This window comes from Fonsecaea pedrosoi, assembly GCF_000835455.1.
Source record: "Fonsecaea pedrosoi CBS 271.37 unplaced genomic scaffold supercont1.3, whole genome shotgun sequence".
NCBI lineage: Eukaryota > Fungi > Ascomycota > Eurotiomycetes > Chaetothyriales > Herpotrichiellaceae > Fonsecaea > Fonsecaea pedrosoi.
Genome location: NW_013550613.1, coordinates 1,955,935 through 1,968,478, shown reverse-complemented (window position 1 = coordinate 1,968,478; position 12,544 = coordinate 1,955,935). Strand labels below are relative to the sequence as shown.

General features: G+C 53.0%; 4 protein-coding genes across 4 annotated transcripts; 3 read left to right on the top strand and 1 right to left on the bottom strand.

Moving 5' to 3' along the window:
- Positions 1–130: 130 nt before the first annotated feature.
- On the bottom strand, positions 131–1,840 carry Z517_04607 (uncharacterized protein; the record flags this gene model as incomplete). Its single annotated transcript, XM_013429935.1, has 2 exons — positions 131–1,563; positions 1,618–1,840. 2 exons carry the CDS (start codon positions 1,838–1,840, stop codon positions 131–133), a joined length of 1,656 nt encoding a protein of 551 aa, XP_013285389.1.
- A 1,336-nt stretch (positions 1,841–3,176) lies between these two features.
- Z517_04606 (uncharacterized protein) lies at positions 3,177–5,048 on the top strand (the record flags this gene model as incomplete). Its single annotated transcript, XM_013429934.1, has 5 exons — positions 3,177–3,438; positions 3,585–3,779; positions 3,836–4,528; positions 4,578–4,701; positions 4,754–5,048. 5 exons carry the CDS (start codon positions 3,177–3,179, stop codon positions 5,046–5,048), a joined length of 1,569 nt encoding a protein of 522 aa, XP_013285388.1.
- A 977-nt stretch (positions 5,049–6,025) lies between these two features.
- Z517_04605 (uncharacterized protein) lies at positions 6,026–8,397 on the top strand (the record flags this gene model as incomplete). Its single annotated transcript, XM_013429933.1, has 5 exons — positions 6,026–6,307; positions 6,371–6,548; positions 6,627–6,882; positions 6,955–7,751; positions 7,808–8,397. The coding sequence occupies 5 exons, from the start codon at positions 6,026–6,028 to the stop codon at positions 8,395–8,397; spliced, it is 2,103 nt and encodes a 700-aa protein (XP_013285387.1).
- A 315-nt stretch (positions 8,398–8,712) lies between these two features.
- Z517_04604 (uncharacterized protein) lies at positions 8,713–12,088 on the top strand (the record flags this gene model as incomplete). The annotated part of the gene is made up of 12 exons (XM_013429932.1): positions 8,713–9,116; positions 9,278–9,651; positions 9,720–9,811; positions 9,871–10,329; positions 10,380–10,424; positions 10,485–10,557; positions 10,622–10,886; positions 11,028–11,130; positions 11,188–11,318; positions 11,373–11,604; positions 11,671–11,815; positions 11,877–12,088. The coding sequence occupies 12 exons, from the start codon at positions 8,713–8,715 to the stop codon at positions 12,086–12,088; spliced, it is 2,535 nt and encodes an 844-aa protein (XP_013285386.1).
- Positions 12,089–12,544: the final 456 nt, after the last annotated feature.

Sequence of the window (12,544 nt, the reverse complement as noted above, 5' to 3'; positions counted from 1 at the left end):
ATCTAAGCTTTGTATTCTGTTTCGAGGTCGCCAAGTCAGTGGTCACGTTCCTCGAGATGATTGTCTTCAAGCTTCACAGAAGGTGTAATCTAATCTTTCCAAATCTCTTTCCAAGGTAGCAAGTTAGTGGTTAGTGGTCAGTGGTCACATTCCCCACCACCGTGCCATTTAGATCCTCAAACCTCGCCCACGCGCTGTCAAGACCATATACGGCCGCACTCACGCTCACTCTGGGGTTGAGGCCGCCCGAGCTTATCGTCAGGATATCGAGCGGCCGCTCGGGGAAGAAGGTCAGCGTGGCGGAGGATTCGCCGCCGTTGATGAAGACCTCGATAATGCTCCGGTCGATCACGCCCTCGACGCGCCAGGTCAGTGGCGACGATGACGAACTGTTGTACGGACAGCTCGTGGAGAATTTGTCAGTGAAGAAGGGGTTGTCGAAGCCCCGGATGTTGCCGCGGTCGAGGAAGAAGGCGCTGTCGGGAGGGAGGAGGTAGCCTCCCCTGAGCGACTCGCCGGAGCGGGACGACGAGAACGTAAAGTTCGTGGTGCCTGTGATGTTGGTTGTGGGGATGTTGGTGATGTTGACCTGGAAATACAGCGCGCCGGAGGCGACAGAGGAGTAGTCGACGCTTAGACTGCCGTTTCCCATGGTCTTTCGACCCAGCGCGGTGGTGTTGATTACAGCCGATAAATCATACGGTGCTGACACCAGGTCATAGCCCACCCGGCTGATGTTCTTCAGGTAGTTGACCCGTGGGAGGGACATGGATGAGCGCCAGCCTTCCAGGGGACCCGTCGGTACGACTTGCGAGTATTGCCAGTTGCTCGCCCAGCCGATGGATATCTGATCGCGGCCCACGGGCACACCGTAGAAGAACTGTCCCGCGTAGTTGTCTTTGGCGAAATCGGCGATGCGCGCGGCGCCGTCGACGGGCGTGAAGACAGTGCCGTTGAAGGCGCCCGGGAAGTACTGGGTGATGGAGCCGCCGAGGGGAGCGCCGGGGTTGATACTCACGACGAGCAGGTACATCGGCGGCTCGTCTTCTTCTTGGCCCTCCATCCGTATTTCCACCAGATTGGGACATTCGTACTGATCTCCCAACAGGCCGTGATGGGAGAAGTTGTAGACGTGGTCCCATTCCCTCAGGTTGTCGGACGTGAAGAAGCCGACGGCGAGATCCTGCGCGTAGGCGACCACCATGACCCATTTCTGCGTGGGCGCGTGCCAGATGACTTTGGGGTCGCGGAACTGGCTGGAGTTGTCGCTCAACACCGGGTTACCGGAGTACGGGTGGAAGGTGTACCCGCCGTCGATGGAGTATGAAAGTGCCTGTGTCTGCGACGTGGGCGTGTTGACGGTGTAGACGGCCACGACACCATTGTCCTGGTGTGGGAAAAACCCCGACGTGTTGTTCACGTCCACCACCGCGGAACCTGAGAAAATGTTGGACTGTGCGTCCGGAGGGAATATGGCGATTGGCTGGTTCACCCAGTGGTAGAGATCTTGGGACGTCGCATGGCCCCAGTGCTGATTACCTGCCACGACGCCTGTCGGATTGTCTTTCGTTCCAATCAGCACCAAGAGGTGTTTGGCCTTGAGCCGCGTTTACCTACATTGGTAGTACAAATGATACGTGCCATTCGCATCGACAAACATGCCATTGGGATCATTCATAAAGTCCTTGGGAGGTGAGAAATGGACCTGTGGGCGAAGAGCACCACTGTAGTTTCCAGGTATTGGTACCCCTGTAGGCACCGAAGGCTCTACATATCCGGAGACCTGGGCATACGCGGATACCATCAGAGCAAGGCATAGTATAAAAATCAACGAACTCATGACAGTAGATGATCGAGCTGAGTGTCGAGCACCCGATGGCGAAACGGCCTGTCCCTCTTCTTTTGGGCTTAAGTATGTTGAACTACTGAAACAATATTGACGTCCATGCGGAGTGTCGCGAAGCATGATATCGACGTCATTTCCTTGAAGATTCCTGCACAAATCATATTAGAGTGGAGATCGGCAAGGACTCACCACCAAACTCGTTAAGGCACAGTAACCGTGCTATCTACCAATTGGCTCCCGGTCTGCGAACAGAATCGGACCGATTAGCAGAAGGTAGACGCGCCCCTGGACGGTGTTTGACCGTGATCTTCCATGATCCTTGCACAGTGTTGCTGCGCAGGCATTGTCTCCGGGCAGTGGCATGAGTAACGAGGATATTCATTGGAGTAGATAGGTGATGATGCATCAATCTGCCTCAAAAGGAACTGGTTCCAAGTTCTCATGTCGAGGCCAATGCGCGGGAACGCAGAAGTTTGTGCGAGGCTGTCATCGTCGGCTTTTGTCTGGATGTGGTGGAACTTCTCACTAGTAGTGAATGGATCTGATTGGCTTATCGGTTATGAGACTCTCAAAGGCCGAACGTGCGGGGTGATTCAGGGTCACGTGAACGTCTCTTAATGGCTGCCTCGGTGAAATACGGAAAAACAATGCTCCAGCTTTGCATCATGCTCCATCGAAGTTCTGGAGCCCCATGTTTCTCACTTCTACGCCAAATAAGCAAGCTTTTCCTGACTGGGCCACCCGCTTCGACATTTGCAGCGATGGCTTTATTGTACGACCTCCTACCCAACTTCAATCAAGACTTTCACTGGTGGAAACATGAGATCGGCTGCGTTTGCTGTGACCCGTGTCCTGGAACCCTGACCCTGGATCTTTCTGGACTCCAAAGCTGGCACATGGATGACCAACAGCGGGTGATCTGTGGAAGGCCAAGGATGCACCTTGAAACAGAATTGGGAATATTTCGCCGACACTCGGCGTAATACAACTCGACCAATGTTGTTATCCGTGATTTCAATGTTCTAGGAGCTCGACAAGGTACCATGAGAACATGGACCTCGTGTATTTATACCTGAGTGGTGGTTCCTTCATCGCCATTCTCGAGATGAAGGCTGCACATAATCATCTTTCTCGATATCAGATCTACACTCGCCCCCATTGTGTTCAGATCAACTCTCAAGCTACAGCATCATGTCTTTTCTCTTCTCGAAGCCTGCAGACACCCCGGGGTCAGCCCTCCCTGCAATCATCATAGGATGTTTCGTAGCGTTTGGTGGTGTCTTGTGTAAGTCACACATACCTTCCGGCATCCAACCACAGTCTCCCCACTATGACGTTGCTTCCTCAGACTGCTGCTGACGTTTACCATTGGGATGGGACAGTTGGGTATGACACTGGGACAATAGGAGGCATTCTGGCAATGAAGTACTGGAGAAACCTCTTTTCGACCGGATATATCAACCCCAAAGATAATTTCCCCGACGTGACAGCCAGCCAGACATCCGAAATTGTCTCCATCCTGTCAGCGGGGACCTTCTTCGGTGCTCTATTCAGTGCCCCGGTCGCAGATATGCTGGGTCGTCGACTAGCAAGTAAGCCGTCTACCCATTTCACAAATCAGCAGGACAGGGTGTGCGAGGACCTATAGATTGCCTCAAGATACACTATCCCTCTCCTTGACGCACTTTGCCACCGTTTGTGGACTCTCTCTAGAGCTTATACTAATATGCTTGTGAAGTGATCTTCAACACTGGCGTGTTTACGTTTGGCGTCATTCTCCAGACTGCCGCCACCGCCATCCCAATGTTTGTCGCAGGCCGTTTCTTCGCAGGCCTCGGGGTTGGCCTTCTGAGTGCCACCATTCCATTATATCAGTCGGAGACGGCGCCAAAATGGATCAGAGGGGCCATTGTCGGTTGTTATCAGTGGGCCAGTACGTTCTTGTACCCTGACTCCGGTTGCTCTCAACACACTGACAGGGCCCTATAGTCACGATCGGCCTCTTCCTCGCGGCCATTGTCCTCAATGCTACCAAAAACCGCAATGATACTGGGTCTTACCGGATTCCCGTAGCTGTCCAATTTGCGTGGGCCATCGTATTGGTAGCTGGCATGCTGATCCTCCCAGAAACGCCACGGTTCTTGATCAAGAAGGGAAACGCTGAAAAGGCGGCAAAGTCTCTGGCCCGTCTCCGCAGACTGCCCGTGGATCACCCTGCTGTCGTCGAGGAACTGACCGAAATCATCGCCAACCATGAGTATGAGATGGCCATTGGCACAGCATCCTACCTTGCCTGCTTCCAGGCCCCGATCAGGAAACGGCTATTCACCGGCATGGCCCTCCAGGCTCTTCAACAGCTTACTGGCGTCAACTTCATCTTTTACTATGGCACGACTTACTTTACCAGCGCTGGGATACACAATCCGTTCATCATCTCCGTCATTACCGACGTGGTCAACGTGTGCAGTACTGTTCCTGGTCTGTGGATGGTCGAGCGTTGGGGGAGACGGCCGCTTCTTCTCTTCGGTGCCATTGGCATGTCTGTCTGTCAGCTCATTGTTGCAAGCGTGGGCACCGCCAGGCCTGGTGAACCGGCAGCGAGCAATGCCTTGATTGCTTTTGTCTGCATCTACATCTTCTTCTTTGCCTGCTCGTGGGGTCCTTGCGCTTGGGTTGTTACTGGTACGTTCTTCCCTTCGAAAATATTGGGGTCTTACTGACTCTCGTTTAGGCGAAATTTTCCCATTGAAAGCCCGAGCGAAAGGCTTATCCATGACCACGGCCTCAAACTGGCTCCTCAATTGGGCTATCGCCTATGCTACACCATACATGGTCAATCCTGGCCCCGGAAATGCGTGAGTACTCTCAAGAGAGCATGTTCAACGAGCTTGTCTGACTTTTATACAGCAATCTGGGATCCAAGGTCTTCTTCGTCTGGGGCGGATTCTGCTGCATCTGCTGCGCTTTCGTGTACTTCTTCATCTACGAGACGAAGGGCTTGACCCTCGAGCAGGTCGACGAGCTCTACGCAAAGGTCAGCTCTGCTAGGAAGTCGCCCGACTTTGTTCCAACCGTCCGCTTTACCGAGGTCAAGGATATGGGAGCTACAGAGGCCCGTCGGAGCACATTGGCAGATCTTGAGCTAGCTGCGGTCCGCAGAAAGAGCTCAGCTGGCGTCCACGAGGAATATGTCAAGGCGTGAGGTCGTCTCTCAAACTTGCCTAGCCAGCGTGAGCCTTGACGACATCTACCACGCCGATAGGCAGACAAATGCAGGATGGATTTCGTGAGGATTAACATAGGAGAACGTGTACACATGAAATGTCATTTTCCAGCCTGTGTTGTCCTGGGGCCAGGTCTTGAGCAAGGAAAAAATTTGGCTCGTGGGGCGGTTTGCCAGGCACGATGGTCTCTGGGAGTCCAGCAATGAGGGCGTTAAATGGCTTAGCTTATGGTATTAAATTCGCACTTTGCATGCTCTTTCTTCAAGCCGCTCCGCATATTCAAATAACCCTTGGCGAGAGAGGGATGACTCGAGAAACGGATCTCCAGAAAATACGAGCAACCATCGCCACCGTCGTATTAAATGCATGGGACTCCTTCATTCAGCATAATGATTCTTCCCCCTCCCGGAAAAGCGAGTCTCCGCAGCCCATCTTTTCATCCGTGCGGCTGCGTAAAAGTAGCGCCAGACAGTGGCAAGGGGTAACGAGGATGCGCGAGACGGTGGGAGATGCGCGAATAATCAATGACAAGCTTGGTGAGGCTTGGAGAAAGCTTGACAGTCGCTCGCTTACGATTGGGGACAGTGCCACAGTGCCACAGTGCTTATCTCTTACTGCGATTCGACGGGCAGACAACGAGAGCCCGAGAGCCCAATCCTCCCCCGGACCCACCAGTTGCATGTGCCGATGCGAGTCTGTCGGCTGATCGATATCATTGGAGAGGTCGCAAGGCGTTGACGTACCCATCACTGCACAGCCTCCAGCGGTCTGACACCCATAAATGCGGAGATGGCTGTATCACGACCCTCCTTCGCTATCACGGACCTGGCCTCAAGACGAAGAAGAGGAACAACAGTTTTGAGAGCAGAAGAAAGTGCGACACGAATCTGAGCGGGCGTTTGACACTTTTCAATAGACTGCGGTTCTGTACTCGGGCACTCGTTGCGGCGGAACAATGGACTCAAGTTTGAAAGATGAACACAAGGAGTGGCATCCTGAGCGAAAAATTCAGGTGCAAGAAGACAAGAGCACAGTAACGGCATCAAGGACGACTCAGACCACTGCGAAACGCCCATCGCGCGACATCAAGCAAGCGGTTGACGAGAAGCTCGTTCAGCCTCCGGCCTATGCGCCACCATCACATCCACCACCTCAAAGGGCCACCAGCCGGGTAACAGCCAAACGTCCCCATACCAACCCGGTCATTGAGGCTGGCAGAGTTCGTGCGAGAGATGAGGTGAGTCTTCCGTATTTCGGCCTGTGATTACCATTGCATAACATCAGGCTAACGCTCCCAAAGCAACAAATGCAGAATGCTCTGCAAAAGCTTCAGTTCCAATACCAAATATACAACAGCGAAATCGAACCCGAGCATGAGGCAGACTACTATTGTGGCTGTCCCATCCACATCTATCAGAGGATGAAATGGAGTCGCTACGGAGTGCAGGACATGTGGTCAAAGGCAGTCATGTATCCTGGTCAGTATATGTCGTCTTGACGTTTCTTAGGTTGCGTTGTGTGAACCGAGCTGATTCGCTGCTTTGCTGCTGGGGTAGGCGAGAAGGCCTACAACGACAACCCTCAGAGCCTGACTGGACTGAGCAGGAACCCATACAGAATCCGCGTCGTGTCGCCATATGGCTACGCAAACTCCACCTGGGGAATGCAGAGACCTCGGCCAAAATACCACGCCATGTCCATCCACCAGACGATTGACCTCAACAATCGCCTAAATGCGGAAGCTCAAGCCAGGATCAATGCGCTGGAACCAGCGGTCGACATCTGGAACGACGCCGCACTAGAAGCCGCAATGTCTCAGCTGAGCATCATGGCCGCCAATGACAAAAAGCGATCCAACAACGCGGACGACGAGAAAGATTCAAGTGGACTGCCAGAAAAGGAGGGCCCTTCCTCTACAGATGGAAGCGCGGCAAGGCCAGCCAAGCCCTCGAGGCTTTCAAGTTTCCGACAGGCCATCGGCATCAAATCTTCAAAGGAGAGGGCAACGGCAAAGGCGGAGCAGATGGTGGATCAAGGCCGTAGTCTGCGCGAAACAATTCTGGCGGAAGAGGATGGCAGGTGGCCTGATGAGCAGTGGCGGCATATCGTGGCCGTATACCAAGAAAAGGTGGGCATGACTGGAAAAATCGCTTATCTTCGAGCTCGCCAGCCCATCCAATATCTTCATCTGCTCAGGGCTGGATACTTTGAGCCTATTCCGGTGGCCTGGGCGAATCAAGCTTCCAATCCGCTCAAGTTCAGTATCGAGGCAGCGGCAGGATGGAGAGGACTGACCCCTTCATGGCGAGGATACGAAGATACGGCCGAGGAACGACTCTACTGGGTCTTGAACCACAGAGAAGGCAGTGTCGGAGCCAGAATGAAGCCAGACTTCATCTCCGAAATGAACATGGCACGAGCCAGAATGGCCACTGCCGTCGAACCTCCACCCGAGTACTACTCGGCCACCGACACCTGTCATGTTCAACATACCTCTGCTGGCTACTCCAAGCAAGTCATGCCAAAACCGTTCATCGCTTATGATCGACCCGAAGTGCCCACAGACGACACGATGATCCTCTTGGATGTCTCGGGATCAATGGGCTTCGATCCGGTTCGACCAAGATATGACCAGTATCTTATCACCGGCTACACCAAATCCACGCAGCCAAAGAACAAAGGTACTTTCCCAAGAGAAACCTCGAATTTCGAATAACATGCTGACTGTGTACACTAGATGTTGCCAAAGCCATCATCCGACGCTTCACGGATGCCATGGCCAACCATGATCACCAGTTCCGTGGCTACGATCTGACCACCTTCTCCGACTCTGCCGAATACATTGGCACCATCAACCACCAGAACCTCGATAGGATGTGGCGCAAGGTCAGAATCGGAGGCGGCACGCGCGTCATGACAGGCTGGCAAAAGGTCAAGGAGCTGCACTTCCAGAAGCACTCCGAGTCTGCCACGCACCACCCAGTGTATGGATGGCAGGCTGGACCGGAGACGCCCATGCTCCGCCTGCTTCTGCTGCTCGACGGTGAAGCCACGGATATGGACGAGTTCGAGCTGGATCTGCTGGGTCTTTCGTGGGCCCACGTCACCATCTTCCTCATCGGCGTGGACGGATGCCCGCATCACCATCGCCACGCCAATGAATTGCAACGCATCAGTGATGTGAATCACCACGTGTCATTTGTCGATGCACAGGGCAATACACCAGAGCGATTTGTGACCCATGAGCTGCTCAAGAGGCATTTGGGCTATGAGATTTCCATGACCGAGTTTGAGCAGATGGAGGAGCTGCCACAGTACACAGCATGATTTTCCAAGGGTAGATGCGCCCAGTAGTGGTATGACATAGTGATGAATGTTAATCTTGTTTAATATCTGGCTACTAAGTTGTACCTCGTATAGTATATTTTGTTTGATCAGTTTGCACCCATCTTGGCATGTTTGGATTGATGCCCCGCTGTCAATGTACCTCGTAGTGAGGCACGTGAGGTTCGATGGCCTGACGACCTCCCTCCCCCTCTGCGTCTGTTGCAAGTAGAAGCTGCGGCTGTCTACTTCACCTTCGCCCTATAAATGGTGACCTAGATCATCCTCCAACCCAGGAGACTACAATGGGCGGCAGATATGGATCCAATCTCGATCACTACAGCCTGCGTAGGCACGATCGCCGCGGTCGCCCAGCTTTCAGCCCAAGCCAATGGTTTGGCCTCCCGGTTCAAAGACGCCCGCAATGACATGCAAGAGCTGCTTCAAGAGCTTGCCAGTCTCTCAGAGAGTCTCGAGAGTATGCGTGACGATGGTAACATGGCCGAATACCCGGCCTCGTTGCGCCAGAATCTCCTCGACACCCTTCGGAATTGCGACGACGTGACCACCCAAATGAGCGAACTCCTGCGAAAGCTGTCTTCTACCGGACTGTTTGGCCGCTTGAAGTGGTCGCTCTCGAAGCGGGAAAAGCTGATGAATCTCAAGTCCAAGTTGGAGGGGCACAAGTCGGCCATTGCAATCGCCCTGCTCATTGCCTCCATGTCAGTATCTTCTCTCACTTTGGGGGTCTTGTGGTATTTTCGTGCCCATTGGAGTTGGAGTAGTTCGAATAGCATCTCATCTGTTTTTTGATCGCGGTGCTGTTCTTGTTTTTGGCCCTCTCATGCTTGCTAAGCTCATTTCTGGCAATTAATCCTGCTAGATTCGTGTCCATGGAAACCAAGGACAACACCCACAAAATCCTGAATGACACAACAGTCATGAGGCGCGAGACTGCGCAGATTACCACGCTTTACCAGTGGATGGGTTCGCTGCAGTTATTCATCCGGGATCTCAGAAGCCGTGGAGATACCGCAGAGGGCAACATGTTCCAAAGCACGGTGGACAGCACTACAACCTACACTGCAGCTTTTGTGGATCGTGATCCTTCGGGAAGATTCCGAGTTTCGGACGAGTTTTTTGACGCTCTGGAATATCCTGAAGCTGCCTTGGTTGCAGACCTTCGGGCCATTAGGCTTTCGCGAAGCAGCCAGCCGGACTTGGTCATCGCGGTCGATTTTGGCACGACCTGCACAGGTATAAGCCACCTTGTCCTTGCTCGGACATACTGATACCCGTAACTGCACGGTGCTAATTGAGACCAGGCGTCGGATGGTGGGACACCAAGGGCACTCCTGGCGAGACACTTAAGATCCTTCGGAGATGGCCAGGAACTGGATTTGCATCCGAGGACAAGGTAGAAAGCCGTGTCTGCTTGGCTAGTTCTTGCGAAGATCCATCGCTAACTTCAGAAAGGTGCCAACTGCGCTCGCTTACCGCAATGGCGAGCTCTTATCCTGGGGATTCCCGGCAATATGCGAGACGGACGACCATGATACTCAAATTTTTGACGCATTCAAAGCATTCCTTGACCCGCGTGTGCTGCAGACCGCCAGCAGCTTGTGGAAAGGGTCTCGGCGCGTGCCAGAAGACCCTGATCATGCCCGAAAGCTATGTCTAGATTTCTTACGGATGCTCTATGCCCACATCGGAGAGGGCTTCGCAGGGATGGTACATGGATGGCATCATAAAGAGATTGAATTCATCTTCGCGATACCTTCTGCCTGGAATGTCAACGTGATGCAATCGTTCGAGGCTCTCGTTGACAAGGCTGGTTTCGGCAGGGCTGGCCGACAGCACAGCTGCCAATTGGACATGACTGAGGCGGAAGCAACAGTAATTTCTGCCCTTGATCACTCCACAGTGCCCTTTACAGTAAGATCGCTCCACTTCGTCACTATCGAAAGCTCATCTCAATGATTTAGCCCCAAGGAGTCGTTCTCGTTGCTGATTTAGGCGGAATATCAACGGTAGGTGAATTGAAGCTCTCAGCTTGATCGAGGACATATTAATGGACGTTTTACCCGTAGAAAATCAGTTTTCTCGAATCGACCGCCGGATCAGGCCAAGGTCTACGATTTCAGGTCCTGCATCAAGCTGAAGGTGAGAGCAACTTCTCCTTCCACCCATTCCTGGTGTAGGAACTGTGACTGATTTCCTTGGTCAGACTACAGTCTTGGTAGCGCAATGATCGACGTTGGGTTTCAACGGCTTGCATTTGAACGGTTGAGATACCTTGAAGCAGAGCTAGGACTTTCCCCCACCTCTGTCAAAGACGCCGTGCGAAAGATGACCATCGGACTATTCCAAACCTACAAGACCACGTTTGAGACTTCTACAATCATCCTTCTCAGACTGCCAGTACCAGGCCTACCGACAGATTTCAATTCGAAAGAAGCCAAAGTGGAAAGGGGATGCTTTCTACTGGACAGGTAAGCTAAAATCCTTGCCCTTTTGGCCGCAATGTTTGTCAGTGTGAAACTCTTAAAGGAATGTCTTTGGCATCACCTCACACAATAGTTGACAGTGGCTTTCATATTCCTCGAGTCTGCTGACCGGAATTTATCCCTTAGAAATGAGCTACAACGCTTGTTCGATGACCAACTCAACAGGCTATTCCAGCTGATAGACGACCAAATAGCCACAGCACTGAGGGTGCCACCTAGATCGCCGATTGTAAGATCGCCGATATAGGCTCCCTATCTCGCTGAGCGGCAGCTCACAATCTTTGAGGCTCACATCGTCCTCTCTGGGGGCCTTGGAAGGTCTCCATATGTCATTCACAAGTTCGGCAACATTTACCGCCATCTCGACCCCTCTCCATTCATCATGCCGGCAGCGGAAGTCGTCCAACTACCAGACCCGTAAGTTACTGGTGTTGCCGACGCAACTTGGCCCCAGCAACTGATGTTTCCTAGACAGCTCGCAGTGGTCAGGGGCCTGCTCATGTCCCGTGCCCACCAGCTTGCTGTGGACCGGCTTGGTGCGGGCAGCCGACCGGTGCTGCGTGCCCGCGTGGCCCGGATATCGTATGGCATCGTATACAACCAGCTGTTCAATCCACACATGCACCGGGATCAGAATATATTTAGAGACGAAACCGACCGACGGGTGTACGCACGGGACCAAATCAAATGGCTTGTCGTTGCGGTTCGTTGCGGTTCTCTTCGCCGAGTGTCCACCAACAATCAATTCTTACTGATCGCGAGAGAATAGGGAACATCGCTGGATGATGACAAGAACCTGATCGAGATCCCCATGGTGCATGCGGTCAGCATGATGAAGCCCATCGAGACATGGTCGCACGCGATCGTCATGGCTCCACTGGAAGGGAACCGTGTCCTTTCGAATTTGCGTCGTTGTATGTCCGATCCATCTGACCCTGCCCACCAAACCTACAAGTTACCTGACAGTGAGACCAGCCGAGTTGACGACCGTGACGAATCTGACGTGCAACTTCACCGACGCGCCGGCCAAGGCATTCCTAGAGCCAGAAAGCGCAACGTATTTGGAGGTGCGGTATAAGATCGCCGTCATTTTCCTACCCCAACTTGTCATCTTTGAGGTCCGGCTCGGTGGCAAGGCGTACAGTCGCGCAACCCATGAGATTCAATGGACATGTAGTACAGAGTGAGGTGAGAGAGCAGGTAGGTAGGGTGGGAGGTAAGTAGGTAGAGGTATCTCACGAGGTATTGCCTACCTAGCATCTAGCTGGGATCGATGCATCGAGGACTCAGACTTGGACTGGGAGACTCGTCAGGACGAAGCCGTGGTGGGAACAAATCAGATGGAGGGTATGAGTTCTTTACAGGACGGACATGTGTCTCGGTCAGGGAGGGCCGGTGAATGATCGTGGACTACTCGGCAGAGGACTGAGCGGTACTTATATATGACGATAACTAATAGGTATTTACTTGTCTTGTACTCGCTATACGGTACACAGCGTGTCATGTACGGCTGGTAAGTAGCTCATGGTGCAAGGATCGTGACCGGACAAAGTGATTGATGACCCCTACCTCTACCGGTGGCCGTCCATATTCAGTGAGAACGGTTACACGCGCGCGAATATATATCGGGTCTACCGGGTCTA